General features: G+C 42.5%; 1 protein-coding gene across 1 annotated transcript in view; it reads right to left on the bottom strand.

Moving 5' to 3' along the window:
• Nucleotides 1–254: 254 nt before the first annotated feature.
• LOC140725671 (transmembrane protein 255B) overlaps nucleotides 255–27,565 on the bottom strand; it is a 101,091-nt gene continuing 73,780 nt past the window's right edge. The window contains exons 4-9 of the mRNA XM_073041453.1: nucleotides 26,173–26,262; nucleotides 23,987–24,067; nucleotides 19,186–19,271; nucleotides 8,629–8,788; nucleotides 6,174–6,323; nucleotides 255–3,829 (exon numbers count right to left, since the gene is read on the bottom strand). Coding sequence (XP_072897554.1) covers nucleotides 3,707–3,829; nucleotides 6,174–6,323; nucleotides 8,629–8,788; nucleotides 19,186–19,271; nucleotides 23,987–24,067; nucleotides 26,173–26,262 — 690 coding nt within the window. The 3' untranslated portion in view covers nucleotides 255–3,706. The remainder of the gene's footprint in view (nucleotides 3,830–6,173; nucleotides 6,324–8,628; nucleotides 8,789–19,185; nucleotides 19,272–23,986; nucleotides 24,068–26,172; nucleotides 26,263–27,565) is intronic.

The following is a 27,565-nucleotide window of genomic DNA, read 5'->3' as shown; positions in this document are numbered from 1 at the left end:
GCAGACTTGATGGACTGAATGGCCTAATTCTGCTCCGATGTTTTATGGTCTTACTTTTGCCATGTAATTGCAGTGCTGTTCATTCAGGAACTAAAAGTGGTGTAGAGATAAAAACCGAGGAATGCAAAAGTGAACTTTTGTAGGATCTTTACATTTGTTCTCCTGAGTAACAGTCTTCATACGTTATAACCAGTTCCATATTCCCTGAGGTGCAGTAAAATGAGACATTCAACAAAATCTCAAATCTTCCCGTTTTCAGTTTTAATATTGTATTAATTAACATCAATACATTTTTTCTTACTAAAAGATGCTTTTACAGCAGGAATCTGTTCATTGCAATAGAAACAGTAAATGTTAACGGACATTTTGTTGGTATGTCCATTGTCTGGCATATGTACGGTGCAGGTCTTTTATCAAGCAACTTTGTAAATGTCAAGATCAAGCTGCAAACACGCATAGACTACACATTTACTAAGGAAGGAACATTGTACCAATATCAGTGAACAATATTATAATGGCAAAACACTCACTGGTGATCAATTTAAGATGCTTTGCTTTAAGTTTGCAGGTTTCTTTCCCTGATGACCTTAGTCAACTATATGAAATTTTACAATACAGTAGCACTGATGCTATTTTCCTTTGAAATTCCATCGTATTTAATTACATAAATTTACATTCCCTAAAATGCATCAACTTATATTTTTGGGATTAAATTCTATTAATAATTCCTCTGCCCATCTCACCAACTTTGTAAGTACCATTCAGTAGCTGAAGACTACCCTCCATAATCTCAGAAACACCAATGATTCTTGTGTTACTTGCAAACTTGTTATTCTTACTTACTATATTCACATCCAAATTGTTAATGGAGATTACAGATAGTAAGAATCTTAATGTTCTTCCACTGGCCACGGGCTTCCAATTGCAAAAACAACTCTTGACCATCACCTCTGCCTCCTATTGGCACCATGTATAGACTAAGTCTACGTGGCAGTCTGTACTCAAAGTCCTGCCAATGAGCAAGTGCACACAGCACGCTGGAGCTATGAATGCCACTTGTCAGACAGATCAAGGGCGCTTCTCAGAACATCGGTAATTGATTGACCATATGCTGTGTTTAATTACTCCTGCTCCAGGCAATTTTCTGAATTGAGGTAAGTGAGCCCCCCCTCCACCCCTCATTTTACAGGAGCACTATCGACAGTGTCCTGATAAGCTACATCTCCATCTGGTATGGGAGTAGCAGAGCCTCGGGCCAGCAGTCCTTACAAAGGACTGTGAGAAGAGCGAAGAGGATCACAGCGGTGTCCGTACTATCCATCGGAGACATTTATCAGGAGAGCATGCATATGCAGGGCCTTTAATATTATCAAGGATCCCACCCATCCATCCATCATCCTCTTTGACTTGCTACCATCAGGCAGGAGACTACGATGCATAAAGACAAGAATGGTTAGAATGTGAAACAGCTTCTTCCCTCAGGCCATTAGGCTTCTGAAATCCCTGCTGTGTGTCAAATTTGAAGTGCCACTGCTTAATCTGTTCTGTACCTTACAATATTTAATTTATAAATTTATAAATTTCACTTTGTTTACTTATGCGTAATTCATTTTGTAGTTTTTATCCTTACTTTCCCAGTTATAGTGAGTTACTGGGCTTCCCACCCTGGTCTGGAGAAACATTGTCTCATTTGATGGTATATGTGTATACAGTTAAATGAAATTAAACTTGACCTGCCTTGAGGTTGGTAGAGCAGAGCTTGGTTTGAAGTGCCTGGTTCTGCTGTACTTCTACAGTCTGAACGTCGTCACGTTCTTTGCTTTAAAGAGAATTGGTAATGTCACCAAAGACTCCTGCGGATCTCTGCGGATGCACAACGGAGAGCATCCCTGGTGGCTGCATCACCACCTGGCACACAGTCTCCAATGCACAGGATTGCAAGAGGATGCAGGGGGCTGAAGACTCAGCCAGCTCCATTTTGGACACAGCCCTGCCCACTATCGAGGACCTCTCCAAGAGACGGGGCCTCAAAGCAGCAACATCCATCACGCACTATCTGGGACATTCCTTCTCATTACAACCGTTAGGGAGCGGCTAAGGTAAGGGAGCCTGAAGACCCACAACGCAAGAACAGCATCTCCCCTTGGCACTTGAACACTATATTGTTGTTCCTTTTTTTACACTATTTACTTATTTTGTAACTTATAGCATTTTTATGTCATGGCACCGTACTGCTGCCACATAACAAATTTTGTGGCGTAAGTCTATGATAATAAACCTGATTTTGATTTGTTGCAGTATCAGTGTTCTTTGTATCACAAGGAATGAACTGAATTGGCTGAAAACTGAATTCTGTAATGACGGAGACTTGGGAACGCAAAATGGATCATCCACTTAGCACGTCTCAGCCGGCCAATGGTGTAGTAGCATCCGCACCGGACTGTGAGGTGAGTGGTTCCGGGTTCGAATCCGGCCGACTCCTTACACGCTTTCCAGCTGTGTTGGGTTGAGTGTCGCGCTGGCAACTCGGCCTCGTAAATAAACAGACAGACGCTAAAGAAACGGGAAGGTTGCCGCCCAATGCGCCTCGAGGAACAACTACCTGGCAGGCCTGGCTGAAGGTGGGTTCCTTCAGTATTCACAGAGTCGACCCTGCTGCCACTGAGAAGGAAATGTTCTTGAAGACTCCTCCGTCTGTTAGCCATTACACTGTCCGTTGATAACTGGGCACGGCAGGACTGCAGATGTGAACTCTTGGCTGTGCAAACACTGGACTATGAAGGCACAGGAGAGGTTTAGAGTTTAGGGAGACCGTTCATTGCTCTGGAATAAGATGGCTGAACGAGCAGCTAACAAAGTGGGACAAAGGAAGCAGGAGAATTACAAGAGAAAGCAGTTAAATGAATATAAAGTCTTACAAGGTTCTGGGACAGTTTGCGGTTATGGGTATTTGGAGAAGGGAGGGGGGAAAACGGATTGGAATTTTGAAATCGCTGGTGCATTGGAAGTCAATCAATGGTGACCTGCATGGTTCCATGGGATGAATTTCGATGAAGAGTATCAGAGTTATGAGTGAGCTCGTCTACTGTGGGGGAAGGTGGGAAACTGACCACAAAACCTTCCAAATAAACTGGAATGAATAGTCCTGAAATTCCTAATCGATGCAAGTCAGTACACATTGAATAATTATGTCTTTTGTAAACTGAAGGTGCACTGCCCTGTGCAGTGTGCTGTTCCTTATGGACAGAAAGGCAAAGTAATATCATTACAAGCAGGACTAACTGGGAGTTTTACTTCATTCTACTATGTGGCAAATTCAGCTATAATGTTGGATACTTTCTTTATGTAAATTCTATTGTAGCTAATATAAGAAAATCTACAAATTGTATGATATAAATATATATATAGCTGTTTAACAAAGTGATATCAACTCATATCACACTATGACAAATATCTCAAGGGACAGATATCGATTTTGTACAATGTTGTAAATATGTGATAGAAAGTCCAACACTCAGATTATCTCACACTGAAGGAAAAGGGGATAAAAATAAAGTAAGCCATTTTCTTTATCAGCCACTGAATACAACTGTACATAAACACGGATAACCCCTTGAAGTCTGATGGGTTTGGGTTGCAGATGGGTATACCAAACGTGTAGTGACAGGGTAGTCTGGTCTTTTCACAGAGTCGGAGATCCCACTGACTAATCCGGCAGAAAATTATACAACGGAGCAAAAGGAGGAGGATTGGTGTCCTTCCTTACGCTGTTAAAATCTAGGCAGCTAGGCAGCGATGCAGGCATTGACATGTATTGAGCAGGGGGTCCCTGAGGAAAGAAAGATCATTATCACTTCAAATGGACATTTTTATTTCATAGCGTGTACTAATTGTACTAATCGTGAAAAGGGTTTACACTACAGTTACTTCTCTAATTGCATCTACATCCACCAGAAGCCGTCACAACTGCAGTTACACTGACAATAAAAAGATGTGGAACTGCTTGTCATTTCTTTAATTATTTTCCCCTGAAGAGACCCATGTTGCTCTCCTGCATTGAAGATATCTAAAATGCTGGATGAAGTAACGAAGAGGAGCCTCCATCTAATTTAACCTTTGTGATTACTTACAAGCTTTCAGCTCAAGTGATGTAGAATTTAACAATAATGCACTAAATTAGTGAAATGTTTAGTGCCAAAGTAATATCAGTCGATTACCAAAGACAAGTCCTAAACATTTGAACCAGCAGTTCAAAAAAAAATCTGCCTGTTCTATGTTGCTTGTTTACACACACACGCACATTTTTCAGCAGTTTCTCTACTCCATTTTACTAACATCCTACATAAAGACTAACTGACTAATTGGGATGGTTACAGAGAAAAGTACAGCACAGAAACAGGCCCTTCAGCCCATTTAGTCCATGCTGAACCATTTAAACTGCCTGGTCCTCCATACCCCTACCATCCATGTACTTATCCAAACTTCTCTTAAACGTTGAAATTGAGCTCACATGCACCACTTGTGCCAGCAGCTCATTTCACACTCCCACCACTCTTTGAGTGAAGAAGTTACCCCTCATGTTCCCCCTAAACTTTGCACCTTTCACCCTTAACCCATGATCTCTAGTTGTAGTCTCAACTGCTCTTTGAATGGTAAAATTAAAAGGACACTTGTCTGTGGTATTAGCAACCTGCTGGTGGAACTCAGCAGGTTGAGGAGCTTCTGTGGGGGCAAAGGGACTGTTGGCATTTCAACTGAGGTATAGACAGCAGCTATACTTAGTTAGGAGTTTGATAAGATGTTGTGTGTCATCAAAGACTCTCCAAATTTCTACAGATGTGCCGTGGAGAGCATTCTAACTGGTTGCATTCACCGTCCGGTATGGAGGGGCCACTGCACAGGATCAGAAAGAGCTGCCACCAGCTCCACCATGGGCACAACCCTCCCCATCTACATGGACATCTTCAAGTGCGGTGCCCCAAGAAGGCGGCATCCATAATTAAAGCCCCTCACCCCCCAGGACATTCCCTCTTCTCATTGCTACCATCAGGGAGGAGTCACACACTCAGCACTTTAGGAACAGCTTCTTCCCCTCTGCCATCAGATGAACAATGAAGCACTTAACTATCTTGGCTCTTTTTTCACTATTTACAGGGGATATTTCTTTTTGTAATTTAGTATATTTTATGTTTTGTACTCTACTGCTGCCACAAAACAACACATTTCATGACCTACGTCAATGATAATACACAATTGGATTCTGATGCCGGGTTTCATTACAAAGCGTCAACAATTTCTTTCTCCCCACAGACACTGCTCGACTTGCTCAGATCATCCAGCGGATTATTTATTGCCCCAGATTCCAATATCTGCCGTCTTTTCTGTTCCAAAATCTACGGCATTGCAGGTTTGGTCTCGATAAGGGAGCGTGTCTCGTGAGGAAAAGTTAGGGCTTTTCTCTTTGGAGTGAAGGAGGATGACGGGGTACTTGACAGGGGTGTATAAGATGATACAAAGCATCGATAGCGTGGACAGCCAGCACTTCTCTCCCAGAGTGGTGGTGACTAATATGAGTGAGCATAAGTTTAAGGTGATTGGAGGAAAGTATAAGGGGGGGATATCAGAGATGCTTTTTTTTTTACACAGAGAATGGTGGGTGTGTGAAATGCTTTGCCAGCTGTGGTGACAGATCAGATACATTGGAGTCATTTAAGAGACTCTTAGATAGGTACATGAATGAAAGAAACATGGAGGGCTACGTGAGAAGGAAGCGTTAGATTGATCTAGGAATAGATTAAAGGATGGCACAGCACTATGGGCCGAAGGGCTTGTGCTGAGCTGTATTGTTCTATGTCCTAACTTGGCGAAAGTCATATTTTGTAACTAACATTAAAAATTCAGGGAAATAATCTTCTTAAACTGATGCTAAGAAAAGAAATCGTAGTCACCGACCATTTCCAGACAATGTAATGCCTCTAGCAGCTAAAGGAATCTATGAAGAACTTTGGCAGAAAAAAAACAAAACAACATATTTTTATCTTTTTTATGTTTTTGTTATGTTTGTACTGACCGAAATAAATTAATTTCATTCATTCATCTTTTTGTAGCTTGCTGTCAGGATACGTTGGAAAAGTCCACACCTTTCTAAATGCCCAGAATAAAGAAGCAAATACCTGATGCATTGTGTCTACTGCATGTTCGTGTAGCAGGAGCGGTGCAGATGGAGATAGTATGGGCTGGGATTCCCGCTGCTCCTTAAACTTGTATCTGGAATTCTGAATGTGGAAGAGCTGAAAACTAACCTCAGGTCCAATGAGAGACTCCTGTAAAAGAACAGGCAGATTATTTTGCAAGACTAAAGTAGCTGTTAGCAGGGTGATGGTTAGTGGCATCAATACCAGGCTTTGAGGCGAATGGTCCTGAGTTTGAATCTGGCCAGCTCCGTGCCATGCTGAGCATCGCGTTAGCAACTTGGCCTCACAAAAAACAGTCAAGTGCTACGGGAACCACGAAAATGCCACCCGAGGCGCCACAAGGCACGAAAAGGAACAACAACAAATAACTGTGGTGAGTTTATTCATGGCTGAAAATTAGAAATACAACAAATAAGTTCATAGTACATGCTGCCATTATATTTCAAATGGGGCATTAGATAAAGGAAACAAAGAAAAAGGTTTGATGACTTCAGCATCACTGTTCTTTCTAACCTGTGTGGGTGCGCAGCAACTGAAATGCTCCCAAGCACATAGCTGTGCAGATTGAAGTTTCTTTTATATAATGCTAATATAATTTTGACAGAGGCAGAATTGAACTCGGGTCACTGACACTGTAATAGTGTTACGCTAACTGCTGCATTAACTGTGTTATACTGTATGCCCCACTGCGTCAGCAGCTGGGGCATAAATATTCTGCTTGAATGTTAATGCCTTGACTATCAGTGTTCCAGTGATATCCTGCAGCTTATTCAAATGATTTGGCTATTTTTCTTTGAAAATAGGATCATAAATCACTGAAATAGACCCTCAGCTCACAAGAAAAAGTCTCAGCCTGAGTCTCAGCTGTTCACTTCTTTCCAGGGATGCTGCCTGACCTGCTGAGCTCCTCCAGCACTTCGCGTGATTTGCTTCAGATCGCCAGCATCTGTACTTCCTCTTCTGCCTAAGCTCATGTTGACCACCGACCAACCTTTGACACTGAACCAACACCATTTGCATTTTAGTCCCTCACTCTCCCAGCAATTCCCCCGTCAGATGTTACCACACACCTATGCACTTACTGTAGATTTGCAGTGGCCAAATAACCTACCCAGCTGCTTTTCTTTGGCATCTTGGAGCACCCGCAGGAAGCCCATGCAGTGTCAGGAAGATCAATACAGAGAGCTGTAAACAGAACCTCAACTGACTGTGCCACAGCGGAAAAGTGCTAATGAAATTCTGATGGCATATATCTAGAATGGAGTCTGCCTACAGCATAACAGATGCATTATTACCGATATTTGAAAACTCAATAGGCAGAATAAGGTATTGAACAATGAAGAGCCACCCAGCTATTCCAATCTTCTTGAAGCCAATTACCCCTGAAACATTTAAAAGCCAATTTTGCAAGAACTGGCTGAAAAAAAAATTAATGGAAAATACGAAGTCTGGATTTGCATTGTACTGACTGCATGGTTACAATAGAAACAGACTGAACATATATGAAGGAGACATCCTCAATGAAGAGAGAAGCATCGTTATCACTTCTGGTTAAATACCTGTCAGCTTGGATGAAAAGACATTTAATCATTAGCTACTTTTCTCTCTCCATGAGCTTTCTGAGTATACCTAATGTTTTTTCATCTTTATTGCTGCATTGTATCCCTTGGGATTAATAAAGTATGTCTGTCTGTCTGTCTGTCTGTATCTTGGAAATTACTGATTGGATAGGAAGGGGGAGTGCAGCTGATTGATTCATATAAGGTATTGGAGAACCAGCTCCAGGAGGTGTTACTAAAATTTGGTCAAATGCTAAGAAGCAATTTGAATAGAAAAGAACACAGAACAGCACACCACAGAAATGGCCCTTTGGCCCATAACGTCTGTGCTGACCATGATGCCAAACTAATCTAATCCCATCTGCCTGCACATAATCTGTATCCCCCCCCCCCCACCCCATCCTCTGACAGCTCTCATGCCAATCTAAATACCCTTTAAACCTCTTGTATCCGCTTCCACCACCTCCCTGACAGTATGTTCCAGGCATCTGTGTATGAAAAAAAAATTGGCTTAAGTCTACTCACCTTAACTCTACGCCCTCTGGTACTTGAGTATCGACCCTGAGAAAAAAGACCCTGATAATTGCCCCTGTCCCTCATAATTGTATAAACTTCTGTCAGGGCGTCCCTGCGACGTTCCAGAGAAAACAGTCCAAGATTGTCCATCCTCTCCTTATAGCTAGTGAGCACTTTGAGAAGAAAGATATTCTACTTGATTAAGAATTTTTCTTCAAATATGCTTCGAGTATTAAAGCACATTAAAATACTTCAAGGCACTCATCCTATAAGTGTTTTCTCCACAACTCACTGCAGCTGCAATGAAAAGTTACCCTGATCAAGACTGAAAAATTCTTGGCAATTTTACATCCTCTTACCATGTTTTTGAAGCTGCCAAGGATGGCAGTGGTGATAATTCCCAAAAGGAAGGCAGAAACATTCAGCGCTGTGACGAGCCAGATCATAATATAAAGCACTTGTACCTCCTGGCAACTCTTCACTCCAACAAATTCAAAGTAATTGTTCAGGTAATCACCACTACAGAAAGAAAAGTAATTAGATGCTGAATAATGTCCTAACAAATATGGGCCGATTCTAATCTCTCGAGTACATGGCTATGCAAGTCATAACAGCCTGCTCTGGGAAAAATTCCCTGACTTAATCTTGAAGGAGCAGTTAGTGTGACGTAAGAGAAGGCTTATAATAGAGTAAATATTAGTGGAAGTTGGAGGATTGGGAAGATTTTAAAAACCAATAGAAAACAACTAAAAAAGCCGTAAGGAGGGAAAAGACAAAATATCAAGGTAAGCTAACCTATGATATCAAAGAGGATACCAGAAGGATTTTCAGATACATAATAAAGAGTAAAAGAAAGGAGAGAGCGTGGATATTAGACCACTGGAAAATGTTGCTGGAGAGGTAGTAATGAAAACAAAGAAATGGTGGATGAACGGAATAAGTATTTTGCATCACTCTTCGCTGTGGAAGACTTTGGTGGAAGTTCAAGAATGTCAGAGGGCAGAAGTGACTGCAGTTGCGATTACTTGGGAGAAGGTGTTTGGGAAGCTGAGAAATCTGCAGGTAGATAAGTCCAGATTGACTACACACCAGAATTCTGAAAGAGGTGGCTGAAGAGATTGTGGAGGCATCAGTAATGATCTTTCAAGAACCACTAGATTCTGGCATGGTTCTGGAAGACTGGAAAATTGCAAATGTCACTCCACTCTTCAAGAAGGGAGGGAGGCAGAAGAAAGGGAAGTATAGGCTAGTTGGTTTGACCTAAGTGGTTAAGAAGATGTTTAGGTCGATAGTTAAGGATGAGATTTTGGGGTGCTTGGAGGCACATGATAAAATAGGCTAAAGTCAGCATGGTTTCCTTAAAGGACAATCTTACCTGAAAAATCTGTTGGAATTCTTTGAATAAATAACAAGTAGGATAGATAAAAGAGATAATCAGTGAGTGTTGTGTACTTGGACTTTCTGAAGGCCTTTGACAAGGTGTTGTGCTTGAGGCTGCTTAACAAGATAACAGCCTTGGTATTACAGGAAAAACTCATGGATACAGCATTGTCTGATTGGCAAGGGACAAAGAGTGGGGATAAAGGGGGCCTTTTCTGGTTAGCTATCGGTGACTAGTGGTGTGTTGGGATTACTTCTTTTTACATTGCATGTCAATGATTTGGGTGGTGGAATTGAAGGCTTTGTGACTAAGTCTGCAGACGACTCAAAGATCGGTGGAGGGGCAGGTAGTATTGAGGAAGCAGGAAGGCTGAAGAAGGGCTTTGACAGATTAGCAGAGCGGGCAAAGATGTGGCAGATGCAATACAATGTCAGGAAGTGTATGGTTATGCACTTTGGTAAAAGAAATAAAAGCATAGACTATTTTATAAGTAAGGAGAAAATTCAAAAATCTGAAGTGCAAAGGGACTTGGGAGTCCTTTACAGGATTCCCTAAACGTTAATTTGCAGGTTGAGTCTGATGAGGAAGGCAAATGCAATGTTATCATTAATTTCAAAAGGAATAGAATATAAAAACAAGGGTGGAAAGCTGAGGTTTTATAAGGCACTGATGTGGCCTCACTTGGAGTACTGTGGGCAGTTTTGGGCCCCTTATCTAAGAAAGAATGTGCTAACATTGGAGAGGGTTGAAAGCAGGTTTCCAAGATGATTCTGTGAATGAAAGGTTTGTCATATGAGAAGGCTTTGATGGTTTTGGGCCTGTACTCACTGGAATTCAGAAGAATGAAAGGGGGAGGGACAGAAATCTCATTGAAACCCATTGAATGTTGAAAGGCCTAGATAGAGTGGATGTGAAAAGAATGTTTCCTGTAGTGGGGGAGTCTAGGACCAAAGGGCACAACCTTAGAATAGAGGGACATCCATTTAAAATGGAGATGAGAGGAATTTCTTTAGCCAGAGGCTGATGAATGTGTAGAATTTGTTGCCACAGGGGGCTGCAGAGGCCAGGTCATTGGGTGTATAAAGGGCGTGAAAGGTTGAGAATGGGGTTGAGAGGGAAATGGATCAGCTATGATCAAGTGGCAGAGCAGACAAGATGGGCCAAATAGCCTAATTCTGCTCCTATGTCTTATGGTCTTATCAGCCGTCCTCCAATCATCTGGCATCTCACCTGTGGCTAAGGACTTTTTAAATATCTCTCTAAGGCAACCTCTAATTTCTGCTAAATTCTGCATTAGCCTGTCACAGGGCCTGAAGGAATACCTTGTTAGCCCTGGGGATTTGTTCACCTTAATATCTCCCCTATCCCTTTAGGCCCCAGGCATATATGACCACTATAATCTTCATGATTTTATATACCTCTATAAAGTCTCCCCTCAACCTCCTATGGTCCAGGGAATAAAGTCTTTGTTTTCGCAACCTCTCCTTATACCTCAGGCTCCCAAGCCGAGGCAACATCTTGAAAAATTGTTTCTGTATTCTTTCAAGTTTAATAACATCTCTCCTTTAACCGGATGACCAAAACAGTGCACAATACCCCAAGTGCAACCTCACCATGGCCTCTTATATTATTGATGATTTTTTAATGTTCCTTGGAGGTCATCTATACTTAAAAATGGATTTTGTTTACAAGTTAGGCCATCAAACATTGAAAATGGATTTTATTTACAAATTAGACCATCAAATATTGGAAAATCCTGTACATTGGAGCTGGTGGAGTGTTAAGCTCTTATTGGGCTTTGGTGGGGATGGTTGCACACATCTGGAGAGATGAGAAATGCTGATATTGTTCTTCTTGGAGCCGGGAGGTATCAGAGGAAATACTAAAGAGGTGTTGAAAACTATGAGTGGTTTGATGGAGAAGATGAGGAGAAACTGCTTTCAGCAGTAAGATCTAGTAAAAAGAGAGTCGTAGAGATAGACATCACAGAAATAGGCCCATCAGCCCTTTGAGGATTTGCACTGATCATCAGCCACCCACTTACTCCAACCTACATAATTACCTTTATTATTCTCCCCACTTTCACCCCGAACCCGCTTCTTTAAATATCTCAAACCCATTGGAAAAAAAAAGTTGAATTTCCCCATGGGGATGAATAAAGTATCTATCTATCTATCTATCTATCTTTAATTTGCTTTCCTTCTTTGAAAAACCTTGATACCTGAGCAATCTTTCTGCCACCTGCCCCAGCGGTTCAGTATTAAACTATGTTGGGATGTTTTGAAAGATTTAAGGGAAGCGTGGACAGGTATATGGATGAAAAGGATATGGAGAGCTGTGGTCCACGTGCAGGTTGATGGGACTAGGCAGACTGGGCTGGGATGGACTAGATGGGCCAAATGGATTGCTTCTGTGTCATAGTGTTCTATGAACCTAAAGCTATTAGTTAATGGCATTGCTCTAACATTTGTCTTAACTACAAACAAAAGCAATTTATCTTTGTGTACTGTTCTTGTTCTCATTCTCGCACTCTTGTGTTTTTCGGATTTGAATCTGTTTTTGCCAGCATGATGACACTTCTGGCTTATGGACATACGCATATTACATAAGAATTGGATTTTTATCTTTTTCCAAAGCTGTTTTGCACGTAATCAGTATGGCCAGTGGAGAGATCAGAGCCTATGAGCCTACACTAGTTTCCAAAATCCTCATGGATAATGAGCAATATTGCATTATCCAACTGACTGCTGTAAATCAAATCATCACTTTCATTCCAGCTCTTTCAAACTAAAACTAACCTTTTCATTTTGCTATTTGTTAAAAATATGTCTGCAAATTAATATTTCAATCGCAAGAAGACATAATTAAGACCGTAAGATATAGGGGCAGAATTGGGCCATTCAGCCCATCATGTCTGTTCTACCATTCCATCATGGGTAATCTATTACCTCTCTCAACCTGCCTTGCTCCTTTCTCCCATTCTCCTGCCTTTTCCCCATACTTGCTCACAATACTCCAAGTGCAGTCTGGCCAATACCTTGACATAATTGTTAATAATATAGAGTTATAAACATGTGTCATTATATTTAAGGAGAAATGCAAAACAAACACCACCATAAAAAGTAAACATTTTGCCATCAGTAAAGCTGCTCATTAAAGCTGCCTTTTGTAGATAATCAAGGCTGATTGGTTAGTTCAGGAAAATGACTCTGAGGTAAAGGATCAGCCACAACCCTTTTGAATGACAGTGCAAGCTGTACTGTTAAGGGTTAATCTTTGAGCTTGCCACAAATCTCACCATAACTGTGGCCTTGAATGTAACAGAATTGGCTGCAGGAGGTTTGATTACTGCTGTGGGTATACACCATGAGAATGTAATGCTGTGAGAACAACCATGGGAAGGAGGAAGTTTATTGATGCAGGGGTGGGACTGGTGAAGAGTGGTGACAGGTGACGATTGGTTCAGACTAAGTGATATGAGCTGGTGTTCTGTGTGGCTCTGCTTTCTGTGGCATTTCATATCAGTGGAAAGGGCCTAGGGTAGTTTTTCTCGGGCTGGTCATCAGCAGCGCGGGGACCACGCATGCCAATATAAAGCTATTAATACTTGCTCTGGTCTGTCCTAATAAACACAGATTTGCAGTTCTAAGTAGATAATTGGTGTTGTGTTTCTCTGTCTCACTGAGTCAGATCGGAGAACCTATTGTTTTGAGGGAACACAAGCACAAGAGTGAGTGCAAAGGACTTATTCCCACTTTTGTTTCATAGGCTTGGTTTCCTGGCAGAAGCTTTTGATCACCAGTGACCATAATCAAGTACTTGAGATACTGCAGTATGTCATCTCCAACCAATAAATAGTCCATCCTGACGCATTTCAAATCATAGTCGGGGACTTTAACCAGGCTTGTTTGAAGAAAATCTGGCCCAATTACCATCAGTATATAGCCTGCAGCACCCAGGGTCCCAACACACTAGACCACTGCTATATTAAGATAAGGAATGCCTACTGTTCCATGCCCAGACTGCATTCCGGTAAATCTGATCACTTGGTTGTGCTTCTCCTACCTGAAGACAGGCAGAGGCTAAAGAGCGACGCTCCAGAGATTAGGACAACAAAGAGAAAGTCGTGGGAGGCAGAGGAGAGGCTATGGGATCGCTCTGAGTTGGTGTGCTGGGACGTGCTAAAGGACTCACCTAGAGATCTGGATGAATACACCATGGCTGTCACAAGCTTTATTAAAATATTTGTAGACAAATATAGGACACTCAAAGCTGCTGTGCAGGTTGACAGTGTTGTTAAGAAAGCGATGGTGTGTTGGCATTCATCAACCGTGGGATTGAGTTCAAGAGCCGTGAGGTAATGTTACAGCTATGTGGGTCCTTGGTCAGACTCCAATTGGAGTACTGTGTTCAGTTCTGGTCACCTCACTACAGGAAGGATGTGGATACTTTAGAGAGAGTGCTGAGGAGATTTACAAGGATGTTGCCTGGATTGGGGCGCATGCCTGATGAGAATAGGTTGAGTGAACTTGTCCTTTTCTCCTTGAAGTGACAGAGGATGAGATGTGACCTGATAGAGGTGTATAAGATGATGAGAGGCATTGATCGTGTGGATAGTCAGAGGCTTTTTCCCGGGGCTGAAATGGCTAACGCAAGGGGGCATAGTTTTAAGGTGCTTGCAAGTAGGTACAGAGGGGATGTCAGGGGCAAATTTTTCACAGAGAATGGTGGGTGTGTGGAATGCACTGCCAGCGAAGATGGTAGAGGCAGAGACAACAGGGTCTTTTAAGAGACTCTTTGAACATGGAGTACATGGAGCTTAGAAAAATAGAGGGCTATACGGTCGGGAAATTCTGGGCAGTTTCTAGAGTTAGTTACATGGTCGGCACAACACTTTAGGCCGAAGGGCCTTTAATACATTGTAGATTTCCATGTTTTATGGCATCTAAAACTTCGATGAACTTCTATAGATGTACAGTTTATTGACTGACTACACCATAGCCTGGAATGGAAACACCAATGCCCTTCAATGGAAAATCCTGCAAAAAATAGCCGATACAACCTAGTCCATCCTCATCATTGATGGAGTAAACCACTCCTCACCATTGAGCACATCTACACGAAGTGTTGTCACAGGAAAGCAGCATCCATCACCAGGGACTCCCAGCACCCAGGTCATACTCTCTTCTCACTGCTGCCATCAGAAAGAAGGTACAGGAGCCTCAGGACTCACACCACCAGGTTTAGGAGCAGTTATTACCCCTCAACCATCAGGCTCTTGAACCAAAGGGGATAACTTCACTCAACTTCACATTTAAATGTTCCCACAACCTATGGACTCACTTTCAAGGGCTCTTCATCTCGTTCTCAATGTTTATTTATTATTATTATTATTATTATTCATTTATTTTGTACTTGCTCAGTTTGTTGTCATTTGCACACTGGTTGAACACCCAAGTTGGTTTAGTCTTTCATTGATTCTATTCTGGTTAATTCTGGATTTATTAAGGATGCCTGCAAAAAAATGGATCTCAGCATTGTATACGGTGACATGTGTGCACTTTGATAATAAATTTACTTTGAACTTTGAATGTTTTTGACAATTGAAAACTAAATACCTAGCTATTAAAAGTATATTTTAAAAACTAAAATGCAAAAACTTAAAAAAATTAAGAACAAATTAAACTCAAGATCTTTGCTTCCATTCAGAAATTGGCCCTGTGCCAGAGCTAACTAAGAGCAAACAAGCTGTTTGAGCAAATTCCAACATTAAAAAACAATGTTTGGACTTCACAGAGAATCCTGAAGTTGCTGTTGATTATGCGGGTGACCAAAACATAGAAACATAGCAAACTGACAGCACAATACAGGCCCTTCGCTCCTCAAAGTTGTGCCAATCATGTCCCTACCTCAGAAATTACTAGGCTTACCTATAGCCCTCTATTTTTCTAAGCTCCATGTACCTATCCAAAAGTCTCTTAAAAGACCCTATTGTATCCGCCCCCACCACCATTGCTGGCAGCCCATTCCATGCACTCACCACTCTCTGAGTAAAAAACTTACCCCTGACATCTCCTCTGTACCTACTCCCCAGCACCTGAAACCTGTGTCCTCTTGTAGCAACCATTTCAGCCCTGGGAAAAAGCCTCTGACTATCCACGCAATCAATGCCTCTTATTATCTTATACACCTCTATCAGGTCACCCCTCATCCTCCATCGCTCCAAGGAGAAAAGGCCGAGTTCACTCAACCTGCTTTCATAAGGCATGCTCCCCAATCCAGGCAACATCCTTGTAAATCTCCTCTGGACCCTTTCTATGGTTTCCACATCCTTCCTGTAGTGAGGCGACCAGAACTGAGCACAGTACTCCAGGTGGGGTCTGACCAGGGTCCTATATTGCTGCACCATTACCTCTCGGCTCCTAAATTCAATTCCACGATTAATGAAGGCCAATACACAGTATGCCTTCTTAACCACAGAGTCAACCTGCACAGCAGCTTTGAGCGTCCTATGGACTCGGACCCCAAGATCCCTCTGATCCTCCACACTGCCAAGAGTCTTACCATTAATACCATATTCTGCCATCATATTTGACCTACCAAAATGAACCACTTCACACTTGTCTGGGTTGAAATCCATCTGCAACTTCTCAGCCCAGTTTTGCATTCTATCAATGTCCCACTTTAACCTGACAGCCCTCCACACTATCCACAACACCTCCAACCTTTGTGTCATTAGCAAACTTACTAACCCATCCCTCCACTTCCTCATCCAGGTCATTTATAAAAATCACGAAGAGTAAGGGTCCCAAAACAGATCCCTGAGGCACACCACTGGTCACCGATCTCCATGCAGAATATGACCCGTCTAAAACCACTCTTTGCCTTCTGTGGACAAGTCAGTTCTGGATCCACAAAGCAATGTCCCCTTGGATCCCATACCTCCTTATTTTCTCAATAAGCCTTGTATGGGGTACCTTATCAAATGCCTTGCTGAAATCCATATACACTACATCTACTGTTCTTCCTTTATCAACGTGTTTAGTCACATCCTCAAAAAATTCAATCAGGCTCATAAGGCATGACCTGCCCTTGACAAAGCCATGCTGACTATTCCTAATCATATTATACCTCTCCAAATGTTCATAAATCCTGCCTCTCAGGATCTTCTCCATCAATTTACCAACCACTGAAGTAAGACTCACTGGTCTGTAATTTCCTGGGTTATCTCTACTCCCTTTCTTGGATAAAAGGAAGAACATCCACAACCATCCAATCCTCCAGAACCTCTCCTGTCCTCATTGATGATACAGAGATTGTTGCCAGAGGCTCAGCAATCTCCTCCCTCGCCTCCCACAGTAGGCTGAGGTACATCTTATCCAGTCGCGGCAACTTATCCAACTTGATGTTTTCTAAAAGCTCCAGCACATCCTCTTTCTTAATATTTACATGCTCAAGGTTTTCAGTCTGCTGCAAGTCATTACTACAGTCACTAAGATCCTTTTCCATAGTGAATACTGAAACCAAGTATTCATTAAGTACCTCTGCTATCTCCTCTGGGTCCATACACACTTGCCCACTGTCACACTTGATAGGTCCTATTCTTTCACGTCTTATCCTCTTGCTCTTCACATACTTGTAGAATGCCTTGGGGTTTTCCTTAATTCTACCTGCCAAGGCCTTCTCATGGCCCCATCTGGCTCTCCTAATTTCCTTCTTAAGCTCCTTCCTATTAGCCTTATAATCTTCCAGATCTCTAACACTACCTAGCTCTTTGAACCTTTTGTAAGCTTTTCTTTTCTTCTTGACTAGATTTTTTACAGCCTTTGTACACCATGGTTCCTGTATCCTACTATAACTTCCCTGTCTCATTGGAACGTACCTGTGCAGAACTCCAAACAAATATCCCCTAAACATTTGCCACATTTCTTCCATACTTTTCCCTGAGAACATCTGTTCCCAATTTAAGCTTCCAATTTCCTGCCTGATAGCCTCATAATTCCCCTTACTCCAATTAAACATTTTTCTAACTTGTCTGTTCCTATCTCTCTCCAATGTTATTGTAAAGGAGACTGAATTATGATCACTATCTCCAAAATGCTCTCCCACTGAGAGACCTGACACCTGACCAGGTTCATTTCCCAGTACCAAATCAAGTATAGTCTCTCTTCTTGTAGTCTTATCTACATACTGTGTCAAGAAACCTTCCTGAACACACCTAACAAACTCCACCCCATCTAAACCCCTTGCTCTATGGAGATGCCAATCGATATTTGAGAAATTAAAATCTCCCATCATGACAACTGTTATTATTACACCTTTCCAGGATCTGTTTCCCTATCTGCTCCTCAATATCCCTGTTACTATTGGGCGACCTATAAAAAACACCCAGTAAAGTTATTGTCCCCTTCCTGTTCCTAATCTCCACCCACAGAGACTCCGTAGACAATCCCTCCATGACGTCCACCATTTCTGCAGCCGTGACACTATCTCTGATCAACAGTGCCACGCCCCACCTCTTTTGCCTCCCTCCCTGTCCTTTCTGAAACATCTAAAACCCGGCACTTGAAGTAACCATTCCTGTCCCTAAGCCATCCAAGTCTCTGTAATGGCCACCACATCATAGCTCCAAGTACTGATCCATGCTCTAAGCTCATCCACTTTGTTCACAATACTCCTTGCATTAAAATAGACACATTTCAAACCGTCCATCTGAGCGTGTCCCTTCTCTATCACCTGCCTATCCTCCCTCACACACTGTCTCCAAGCTTTCTCTATTTGTGAGCCAACCGTCTCTTCCGCAGTCTCTTCAGTTCAGTTCCCACCCCCTAACAATTCTAGTTTAAACTCTCCCCAATAGCCTTAGCAAACCTCCCTGCCAGGATATTGCTCCCCCTGGGGTTCAAGTGCAACCTGTCCTTTTTGTACAGGTCACACCTGCCCCAAAAGAGGTCCCAGTGATCCAGAAATCTGAATCCCTGCCCCCGCTCCAATCCCTCAGCCACGCATTTATCCTCCACCTCATTCTATTCCTATACTCACTGTCACGTGACACAGGCAGTAATCCCGAGATTACTACCTTTGCAGTCCTGCTTCTCAATTTCCTTCCTAACTCCCTGTAGTCTTTTTTCAGGACCTCTTCCCTTTTCCTACCTATGTCATTGGTACCAATATGTACCATGACCTCTGGCTGTGTACAAATTCTCTCCAAATCCCCAAATAAAACAAAAAGCAGTATTGATGTGGCTGATCATCAGCCTATGGGTTCTCATAAAATCCAAATGGTTCACAGAGCTTCTTTAGGGAAGGAAAACTGGTGGCTTCATTTAGTCTTGTGTGCATGACCCATGGAATTATAGTTAAGTTAAATGCCCTCTAAATTGGCCTAAAAGGAAGTTCATAGCAATTAAGAAATAATGATACCTAAGTTACAAAAATAGAGTTTCCCATTTCTCCTCTTTTCTGTTTCCCTCCAGTACCACTTTGACTGTACAAACACAAAGAATACATATTATATCAAAAGCAGAATACTCACTTGGCACAGTTGTACAAGTCACAGCAGTAGCAAGTGTTACTCCGCACTTTCAGATTGCAAGACTCCGTGAGGCTCTGGCATGGTACCTGTAAACAATAGAAGAAAGGGGTGGTGTAACGCTATTGCCTTGGTTTAGTAGTGGGAACTGAAAATAAATGTTGCTGACAAGCATCATAAAAATTATACACTTTACACATGGGACTGAAGAATGTTAAACAACATTACTACTGTAGTATTGCCATGTACGGTACTTCAAGAAGTTGGAGTTAGCTATAGAGCGGTTCTGCCAATGCACATATTGATCATCTACAATCTGCAATTAGAACATTGAACAGAACAGCATAGGAACAGTACATTTGGCACACCGTTTTGTACCAAACTAATTAAACTAGCAAATAACCTTCTTCTGCATGGTTACAGTGGCAAGAGTGGAAAATTGGGTAGGGGGAGGGGGATGTGACATCGCGATCCAAGCATACCGTCAGCTTCAGCACTTATTTACACCATTCAGATTAGGCAGAGGGTTAAAATCAACCCACGAGGCCTCCTTAATATACATACATAGGGAAGTGAGAGCAAATAAATTACTAACAATAAACCACTTTTGTTGGCTGATATTTCTAAAATACAATTCCGTCTGTGTAGTTTTGTTTTCAGTAACTAAATTCCTCCGACCAACTTCACCTCCCATGGTAGACTTTCCCTTCTCCCCTCCCTTCCTTCTCTAGATCTCATTGTCTCTTTATCTCTAACCATTTTCAGTTATGACTAGGCCTTAACACTGTTTTTCTCTCTCCGCAGATGCTACATGATTTGCAAGGTATTTTCAGCAATTCTGGTTTTTCTTCTTCAGGTTTCCGGCATCCGCACTATTTTCCTTTCGATTTTATATAAAATAACGGCCCTGAAGAAGGGTCTCAGCCTGAATCATTGACTGTTTATTCCTCTCCATAGATGCTGAAAGACCTACGTAGTTCCTCCAGCATGCTGTGGTTGAAAAGAAATATGCCAAATTAAAGATGCGAGATATGTTGATGATGTTCATTTAACATCTTTTCATTCCAGCAGGGGGTAAGATCACTGTAATACTTAAAATTCGAAGTTCTATAAGCACATATAACATTCAGAAGTAAATTGACATGAAGGGAATCTCAAAATTTTGGTGAAGCATTTTACTGTTGAAGCTCTTCTGCGATTCATAGATCAGTCAAGCCATTTGAGCTGCTTTAAATAACCCAGCCATGTGCCAGGGCCAAAGCAAAGCATCACATGACTTGGGAGAATGGCATGCCAACCAATGCAAGAGGAGATGGAACAAAACTGAACTGAATTACAGAAATGGAGATGAGCGTACAGGAACTGGCTGACATGAGTCTAGTGTAAGACACTGAGACAGAATGGCTTTAAGGGTGAGACATATTACTTAAAAGAATTTGGGAGCCTGTTATCTTGTGTGTATACAAGTATAAACTGTAAAATATAGAAAAAGTCATACTTCATACATAGTTACATAACATGTGAGGAGTTTTACACATCCTAGTCGAATGTAAATAATTTGTTTCAGACGTTTTTTTCGAAACATCTGTTTACATCAGTAAAGAATCTTCCAGCACACATCTTTCATAACTTAATGCCTTGCTCCAGATGTGGCAATGAAGACTTGTCTCTAACACACAGCAGGAATTTGGCAGGCTGGATTTCCCCAATGTTACAGAACTTGTCTGCTATCTTCAGGATCGATTTATCCAGTTTTCATTGTTGCTTTCAGGGAGATTATGTCTAAAAATCATAAGCTCGTAGGGAAGAAGGGAAAGGAAGCCTATCCCTGCCACTTTCTTTCTTTGTAATATTTGCATGCTTTCTAATTGTGTTTTATGCAGGGTAGATACTTCAAGTGCACAATGAAGTCTTGCTTTGCATTTCACGATACTGCAGGTGCAGAATCTGGAGCAACACACCACATGCCGGAGGAACAACAGCTCTGGCAGCGTCTACGGAGGGAAACAGACTGTCCGGGTTTCGGGTCAAGACTCTCCATCTGGAGCTCCTCAGCATCCGGCGTTGTACCTACTGCACCACATTTACTGCCTTTGTTTCTTTGACCAGCTTCCCTGTTATCACTCGTAATCTCTTTCCACATGTCCAGTGTGCTTATCACTTGCTTCCTAAATCCTTGGATAAAGCTTCTCATTCCTTCTTGTTCAACCGTATCCTTGAGCCCCAGATCAACCATTCCCCATGTACTTTTCTAAAGCCACTTCCTTCTGTTATTGCCCGTTAGAAACCACACTGCTGGCACTCTAAATCTGATGTTCCTTTCACTCTTACACCTCAGCAGCTGCCCGCCTTTCCCGCAGAGTTGATCATCTAGTCCCCAGAAAAACTTCTTTTGAAATCTCAGAACTTGCCAATTTTACGACCTTCCTCTCTAACTTCCATTTTGCTTCCAGATTCATTTGCCCCATTTCTGACATTTCTTTTCCCTTTTGTAGCTCTTTTTGCCTCCATCTCAGGAAACTATCCTCTGACATGAATGGTAGCTTCACCGACTCCTATGGCTACTCTGACTACACTCCTAACCAACATGCCACCTCTTCCAACATTAGTGGGAGAGCCAAGGACTGGTGGACATCCCCTTAGAACAGAGATGGGGAGGATTTTATTTTAGCCAGAGGACAGCGAATCTGTGGAATTTGCTGCTACAGACAGCATTGGAGGCTGAGTATATTTAAAGTATACTTAAAGAAGAGGTTGATAGGTACTTAATTAGTAAGGGTGTCAAAGGTGTGGGGAAAAGGCAATAGAATGGGGTTGAGAGGGAAATATAAATCAGCCATGATTGAATGGCAGAACAGACTCAATGGGCCAAATAGCCTAATTCTACTATGACTTGTGGTCTTATGGTCTTACGGAGAATCTGCAAATTAAAAGTATGAACAGTAGATCTTCCAATTTAAGGTAGCCCTCATCTCCTGAGACTGCCTCTTTTATCTCCTTCTGATCCACACATTTTTTATTCTCTTTCTCATAGGCCACCCATCACCCATTTTCATCACTCTTTCCCTCTCCTGGTTACATCTGCCTACCACCTCACACTTTTCACTCACCTCCATCAGATTCGAGCTGCCCTTCTTCCACTCCCCCCCCCCCATATGGTTCCTGTTATCACTTTCCTGATTTATCAGATTCCAGCACGTTTAACCTTGTCTCCCATCATTTCACTCTCCAGTCTGCCTTGACCTTCACCTACCTGACTCCATCAGCCCCACTGTATATCTTTGAACACTTCCACTGAGACCCACCTGCCTCCATTTCCCAACCTGGTTCCTTCTTCCCATCATCCCTCTCTCCACAGCACCAATCACAACCCCTCACCCCTGTATCAGCCCTCCCCCGCTCCTCTTTCAACTGGCTATCTTTCATCATCTCTCTCAGTCCGAATGCAGGGTATCAATCCAAAAATCAATAATTCCTCAACTCCGCCACACCCCCCTCCCCCACAGATGATGCCCGACCCTCCTAGTTTCTCCATGAGTTTGCTTTTTACTCCAAATTCCAGCAGCCCCTTGGGTATGTTTTTGAAGTCCATTTGTTGCTCCTTTTTTGAATCTGGTCTTCACGCCACCAAATCCAAACTGGGCTTATTTGAGCAGATTTTCCAAATGCTTGTGTTTTGGGGGCATTCATTCATCACTGAGTTGCTCCAGACCGCATAAAATGAACTGCACTGACTGCCAAGCCTGCTCACCACAGTGGCTTCTGATTGAAGAGCAGTGCTAATTCCAGTTTAATCTCTTTACACAATACTGCCTTATCTATCTCTCCTCCGTTTAACACCTTACTGTCACCTTAACCCCTTGTGGATCTACCGTGAAATTCAAATTTGGATCAGTACTTCTGTGTAGCGATACCGATGCTGATGAAACCAAATTTGGGAGGTGGAGCCGCTCTGCCGACTGCACTACAATGCGACAATAAGCTGCCTCTGTGACTCCGCAGTGTAGCAGTTAATGCAATCATTTTACAGCGGCAGCCATCGGCGATGGGGGTTCAATTCCCATTGCCGTCTGTAAAGAATTTGGATGCTCTGCTTACGACCGCATGGGATTCTCCCTAGTGTTCGGGACTCCCCCCACAGTCCGAAGATGCACGGTCAGGGTTAGTAAGATGTGGGCATGCTACGTTGGCGCTGGAAGCATGGCAACTCTTTCAGGCTGCCCTCCAGCACAATCTTCGCAGACTTGATTTGGCCCGCTGACTCATTTCACTGTGTCAATAGTTCGATGTCTCTGATCCAACAGTGCAGTGGAGGGCTTGACCCAATGGCGCCACATTACGAAGGGAACAATGATGGAGAGAAAGGGAGAGTCGACATTTTAGGTTGAGATCCTTCATCTACTCTGAAAGGTAGAGGGAGACAGGCCGTAGAAGGAGGTGAGGGGGTTTGATTTTTTTGCTCCAGATTATAGTATCTGCGATCTCCTGAGTCTCCATTATGGAGGGGGCACTGGACCCAACTGTACCGTGGGGGAAGTGGGGTACGTAACCCGAGAGTACAGAGGGAGTTTCTGACTCAGCAGCATGAAGGTAGTACTTGACCCAACCACACAGAAAAAGTACCTTCTTCACGTCAACGTTAGAGGCTCAGCACAGCCTTCTCAATGCAATCAGATGTGGCCAGTAAATGCTGGCCTTGCTCACACACTGCAATGTTCAATATTTTAAAAACTGACTCGGTCTGTTTTCAAAATGTTACTACCAAAGTGCATCCAATTATTTCAAGAATTGAAGTCCCACTTACACTAGCCAGATAATTCTCATAAATAAAGTTGTGCCCACTGGTGTAATGTTGACATCTGCTTGCATGCAGTGGTCTTAGATCCTAACAGCAGAACAAAGAAACTTTCAATTAATGTTACAGTTAGTTCAATTTCAGAACACTTCACACTGAATTCTTTCTATAGACAGTTTATTAAAGCATATCTTTTTTAAATTCTTCAGGCATAATTATTATTCTTACAATCCACATATATTTGCTTTTCTCCCATTTCCAGAATACTAATTTCAAAGCTCCTTAATACTGCGCTAGCTTCAAATCTCTTCTACTACATCTGATCTCCAGATTATTGGAAATGCCCATGGTCATTTGATGAAGTGTAATGGGATATTTTGTATCCACCTGAAATATCTGTGAGACAGACAGAACCAAGATTTAATCACCTTGAAGTTCTACCATGGTACGTGAAGTTTTAGTGTGCTACTTATAGAGTTATAGAACACTAGAAAACAAAGGCCCTTCAGCCCATCTAGTCTGTGCCAATCAATGTACTTATCCAAACATCTCTTACATGTTGCAATCAAACCCACATCCACCACTTTGCTGGCAGCTCGTCCCACACTCGCACCACCCCCTGAGTGAAAATGTTCCCACTCAGGTTCCCCTTAAATATTTCATCTTTCTCCTTTAACCGATGACCTCTAGTTCTAGTCTCACCCAACCTCAGTGGAAAATGCCAGCATGCATTCACTCTAACTACACATACCCCACATAATTTTGTATACCATTACCAAATTCTCCCCTCATTCTCCTACACTCTGGGAATAAAGTTCTAACCTCTTCAATCTTTCCCCATCGCTCAGGTTCTCAAGCCCTGGCAACATCCTTGTAAATGTTCTCCATACTCTTTCAATCTTGATAACTTTCTTGCAGGTAGGTGACAAGAACTACACACAGTACTCCATATTTGACGTCACCAGCTTCTTATACAACTTTAACATAACTTCCCAACTCCTGTACTCAATACTCTGATTGTTGAAAGCTAATATGCCAAATGCTCTCTTTATGACCCTAAATACCCATGACACCACTTGCAAGGAGTTATGGATCTACCTTCCCAGATCTGTTCATTCTACGACACTCCTCAGTGCCCTACTGTTCACTGTGTAAGACCTATCTGGTTTGTTCTCCTAAAGTGTGACACCTCACACTTGTCTGCATTAAATTCCATCTGCCATTTCTCAGCCCATGTTTCTAGCTGGTCCCGATCTCTCTGCAAAATTTGATAGCCTTACTCAGTGTCCACTATGATCCCAATCTAGGTGTCATCTGCAAATCTAAACTTCTATCAAAAAAAAACCTTCACTGGACAAAGCAAGTTACCTATTGCAAGGGCAATGATGTCTGTGATCCTCCTTCTGGGTATTCCACCTGTTTAACACCTCATACGATCATGTGCTTGGCATGCAACGGAGCACACGCATGTCAATATGCGGCTGAGGTGATATTTATTTGAGCAGTTACGGCCACTCCTGGAGAAGCCGTCCTTCACAACACAATGCTGCTTTGCTATAAGGTCCAGGGAACAAGAAGGGGAGTTCCAGCCCAGGGCATCAAGTACTGGAAGAAAGCTTTGCTAGGTTACCTGCTAACTGTTTGCTCCACCTCTTCCCCAGACCTCTCGCCTCCATGACACCCGCTTACACCACCCAGGGTTCAGGCCCATTACCTCTCTGTTTTCCTCTGCACATTCTACAATAGTGTATGTGGAGGAGAAAGGACCTCAATATAAGGCCTGCCACATTGTGAACCTCTTGATACAGAAGAGTTGTTGGGCTGATGTCCTATTTAAGGAGCTGGATGATGGGGGGGGGGGGAGAGGGAGGGGGTAATCATAGGTAGTGTTACAAAGGAAGCACTAACCTCTCCTACACTTTAAGGATCAACTTGCCAGTTTGTTGTTGTTGACAGTGTGGTGAACTACATATACCTGTCTGGACTGCTCCTGTGGCTCCTCCCACAGACCCCTGCTGACTGCTCCTGTGGCTCCTCCCACAGACCCCTGTATAAAGGCGATTGAGGCCTGAGCCCGGCCTCATTCTCCAGGATGTAGTGTTGTTCATTCTTCCAGTCAATAAAAGCCGATATCTCGCTTCTTACGTCTCAGAGTGAGTTACTGATGGTGCATCAGACAGAAAAATATAACTCACAATGCTTATGGCGATGAAGACACCATCCACGATCACACAGAAAAATGCTCCGATAACTCCCAAACTGAGGAAGGTGATGGCTGCAACCAGCTGTGAGGAAGATGAAGAAGCAAATGAAGATTAATAATTGAGTGCAAGTCATTTTCATTTGAAATGTAAGCTTTCGTGGAAACTTCTTTATAAAATAAATGCTTAGACGAAAGAATGCGCCATTATGGGCTTTGTCAAAAACAGTTAGGTTGCACTTACATAGTATAATCTACAAAATGTTTCAAAGTGTGCCATATAGGCAAAGCTATAAATTGTATAATTGCAGGTTACACAGAAAAGGATAAAACTTAAGAGGTTTATTGTGCATGGGAACGAGAGTTTGACATTTCGGGTGTTGGATAATGGAGTCAGTATAAGCTGGGGGTTTAGGGTCAATGATTGTTGCATTGGTTGAGCTATAAGGTTTACTTGAAGGCTTGAAGTGTACCTGAGGATGGAGATTAGGGGGCTATCCAAGTACAAGGGACCACTACCACTACCTGCAGCTTTCTTCCAAGTCACACACCTTCCTGACTTGGAAATACATTCAGTCGCCTCTTTACACCTGCGCACCTGCTCATTAATGCAAATATCTAATCAGCCAATCATCTGGAAGCAACTGAATGCAAAAAAGCATGAAGACATGGTGAAGAAGTGAAGTTGTTGTTCAGACCAGTTATCAGAATGGGGGAAGAAATGTGATCTAAGTGACTTTGACCATAGAATGGTTGCTGGTGCCAGGCAGGGTGGTTTAGATATCTCAGAAACTGCTGATCTTCTGGGATCTTCACTCACATCAGTCTCTAGGGTTTACAAAGAATGAAGTCAAAAGCAAAAAACATCCATTGAATGGCAGTTCTGTGGGTGAAAGCCTCTCGTTAATGAGACTTCAGAGAATGGCCAGACTAGTTCAAGCTGACAGGAAGGGCAGCAGTAACTCAGATAACCATGCATTACAACAGTGGTGTGCAGAAGAACATCTCAAAATGCGCAACATGTCAAACCTTGAAGTGGATGGGCTACAGCCGCAGACTATTACACTGGGTTCCAGTCCAGCAGATCAAAAGGTAGTCAGAGAGAGTACTTTATCGTTCCTGCAACATCACCAGGAACTCTTCATCCAACAACCCATGGGAGCCCCTTCATTAGAAATTCTGGAGTTGTTCAAAAAGGCAACTCCCTCTTAGTGAAAGTAGGTAATAGATGCAGATTTCAACAACCATCTCCAGTTTCTAGTGGTCACGTGCACACGGCTGAACACATCAGAGAAATCAGTCTCTTCTTCATGGATTCTGTCTGTACTTCTCACTGGCTCAGTAAAGCAGCCAGCATAATTAAATACCCACCCCGGACATTCGCTCTG

This window comes from Hemitrygon akajei, chromosome 3 (assembly GCF_048418815.1).
Source record: "Hemitrygon akajei chromosome 3, sHemAka1.3, whole genome shotgun sequence".
In the NCBI taxonomy this organism is placed as follows: Eukaryota; Metazoa; Chordata; class Chondrichthyes; order Myliobatiformes; family Dasyatidae; genus Hemitrygon; species Hemitrygon akajei.
This window is presented reverse-complemented; position numbering and strand designations above follow the sequence as displayed.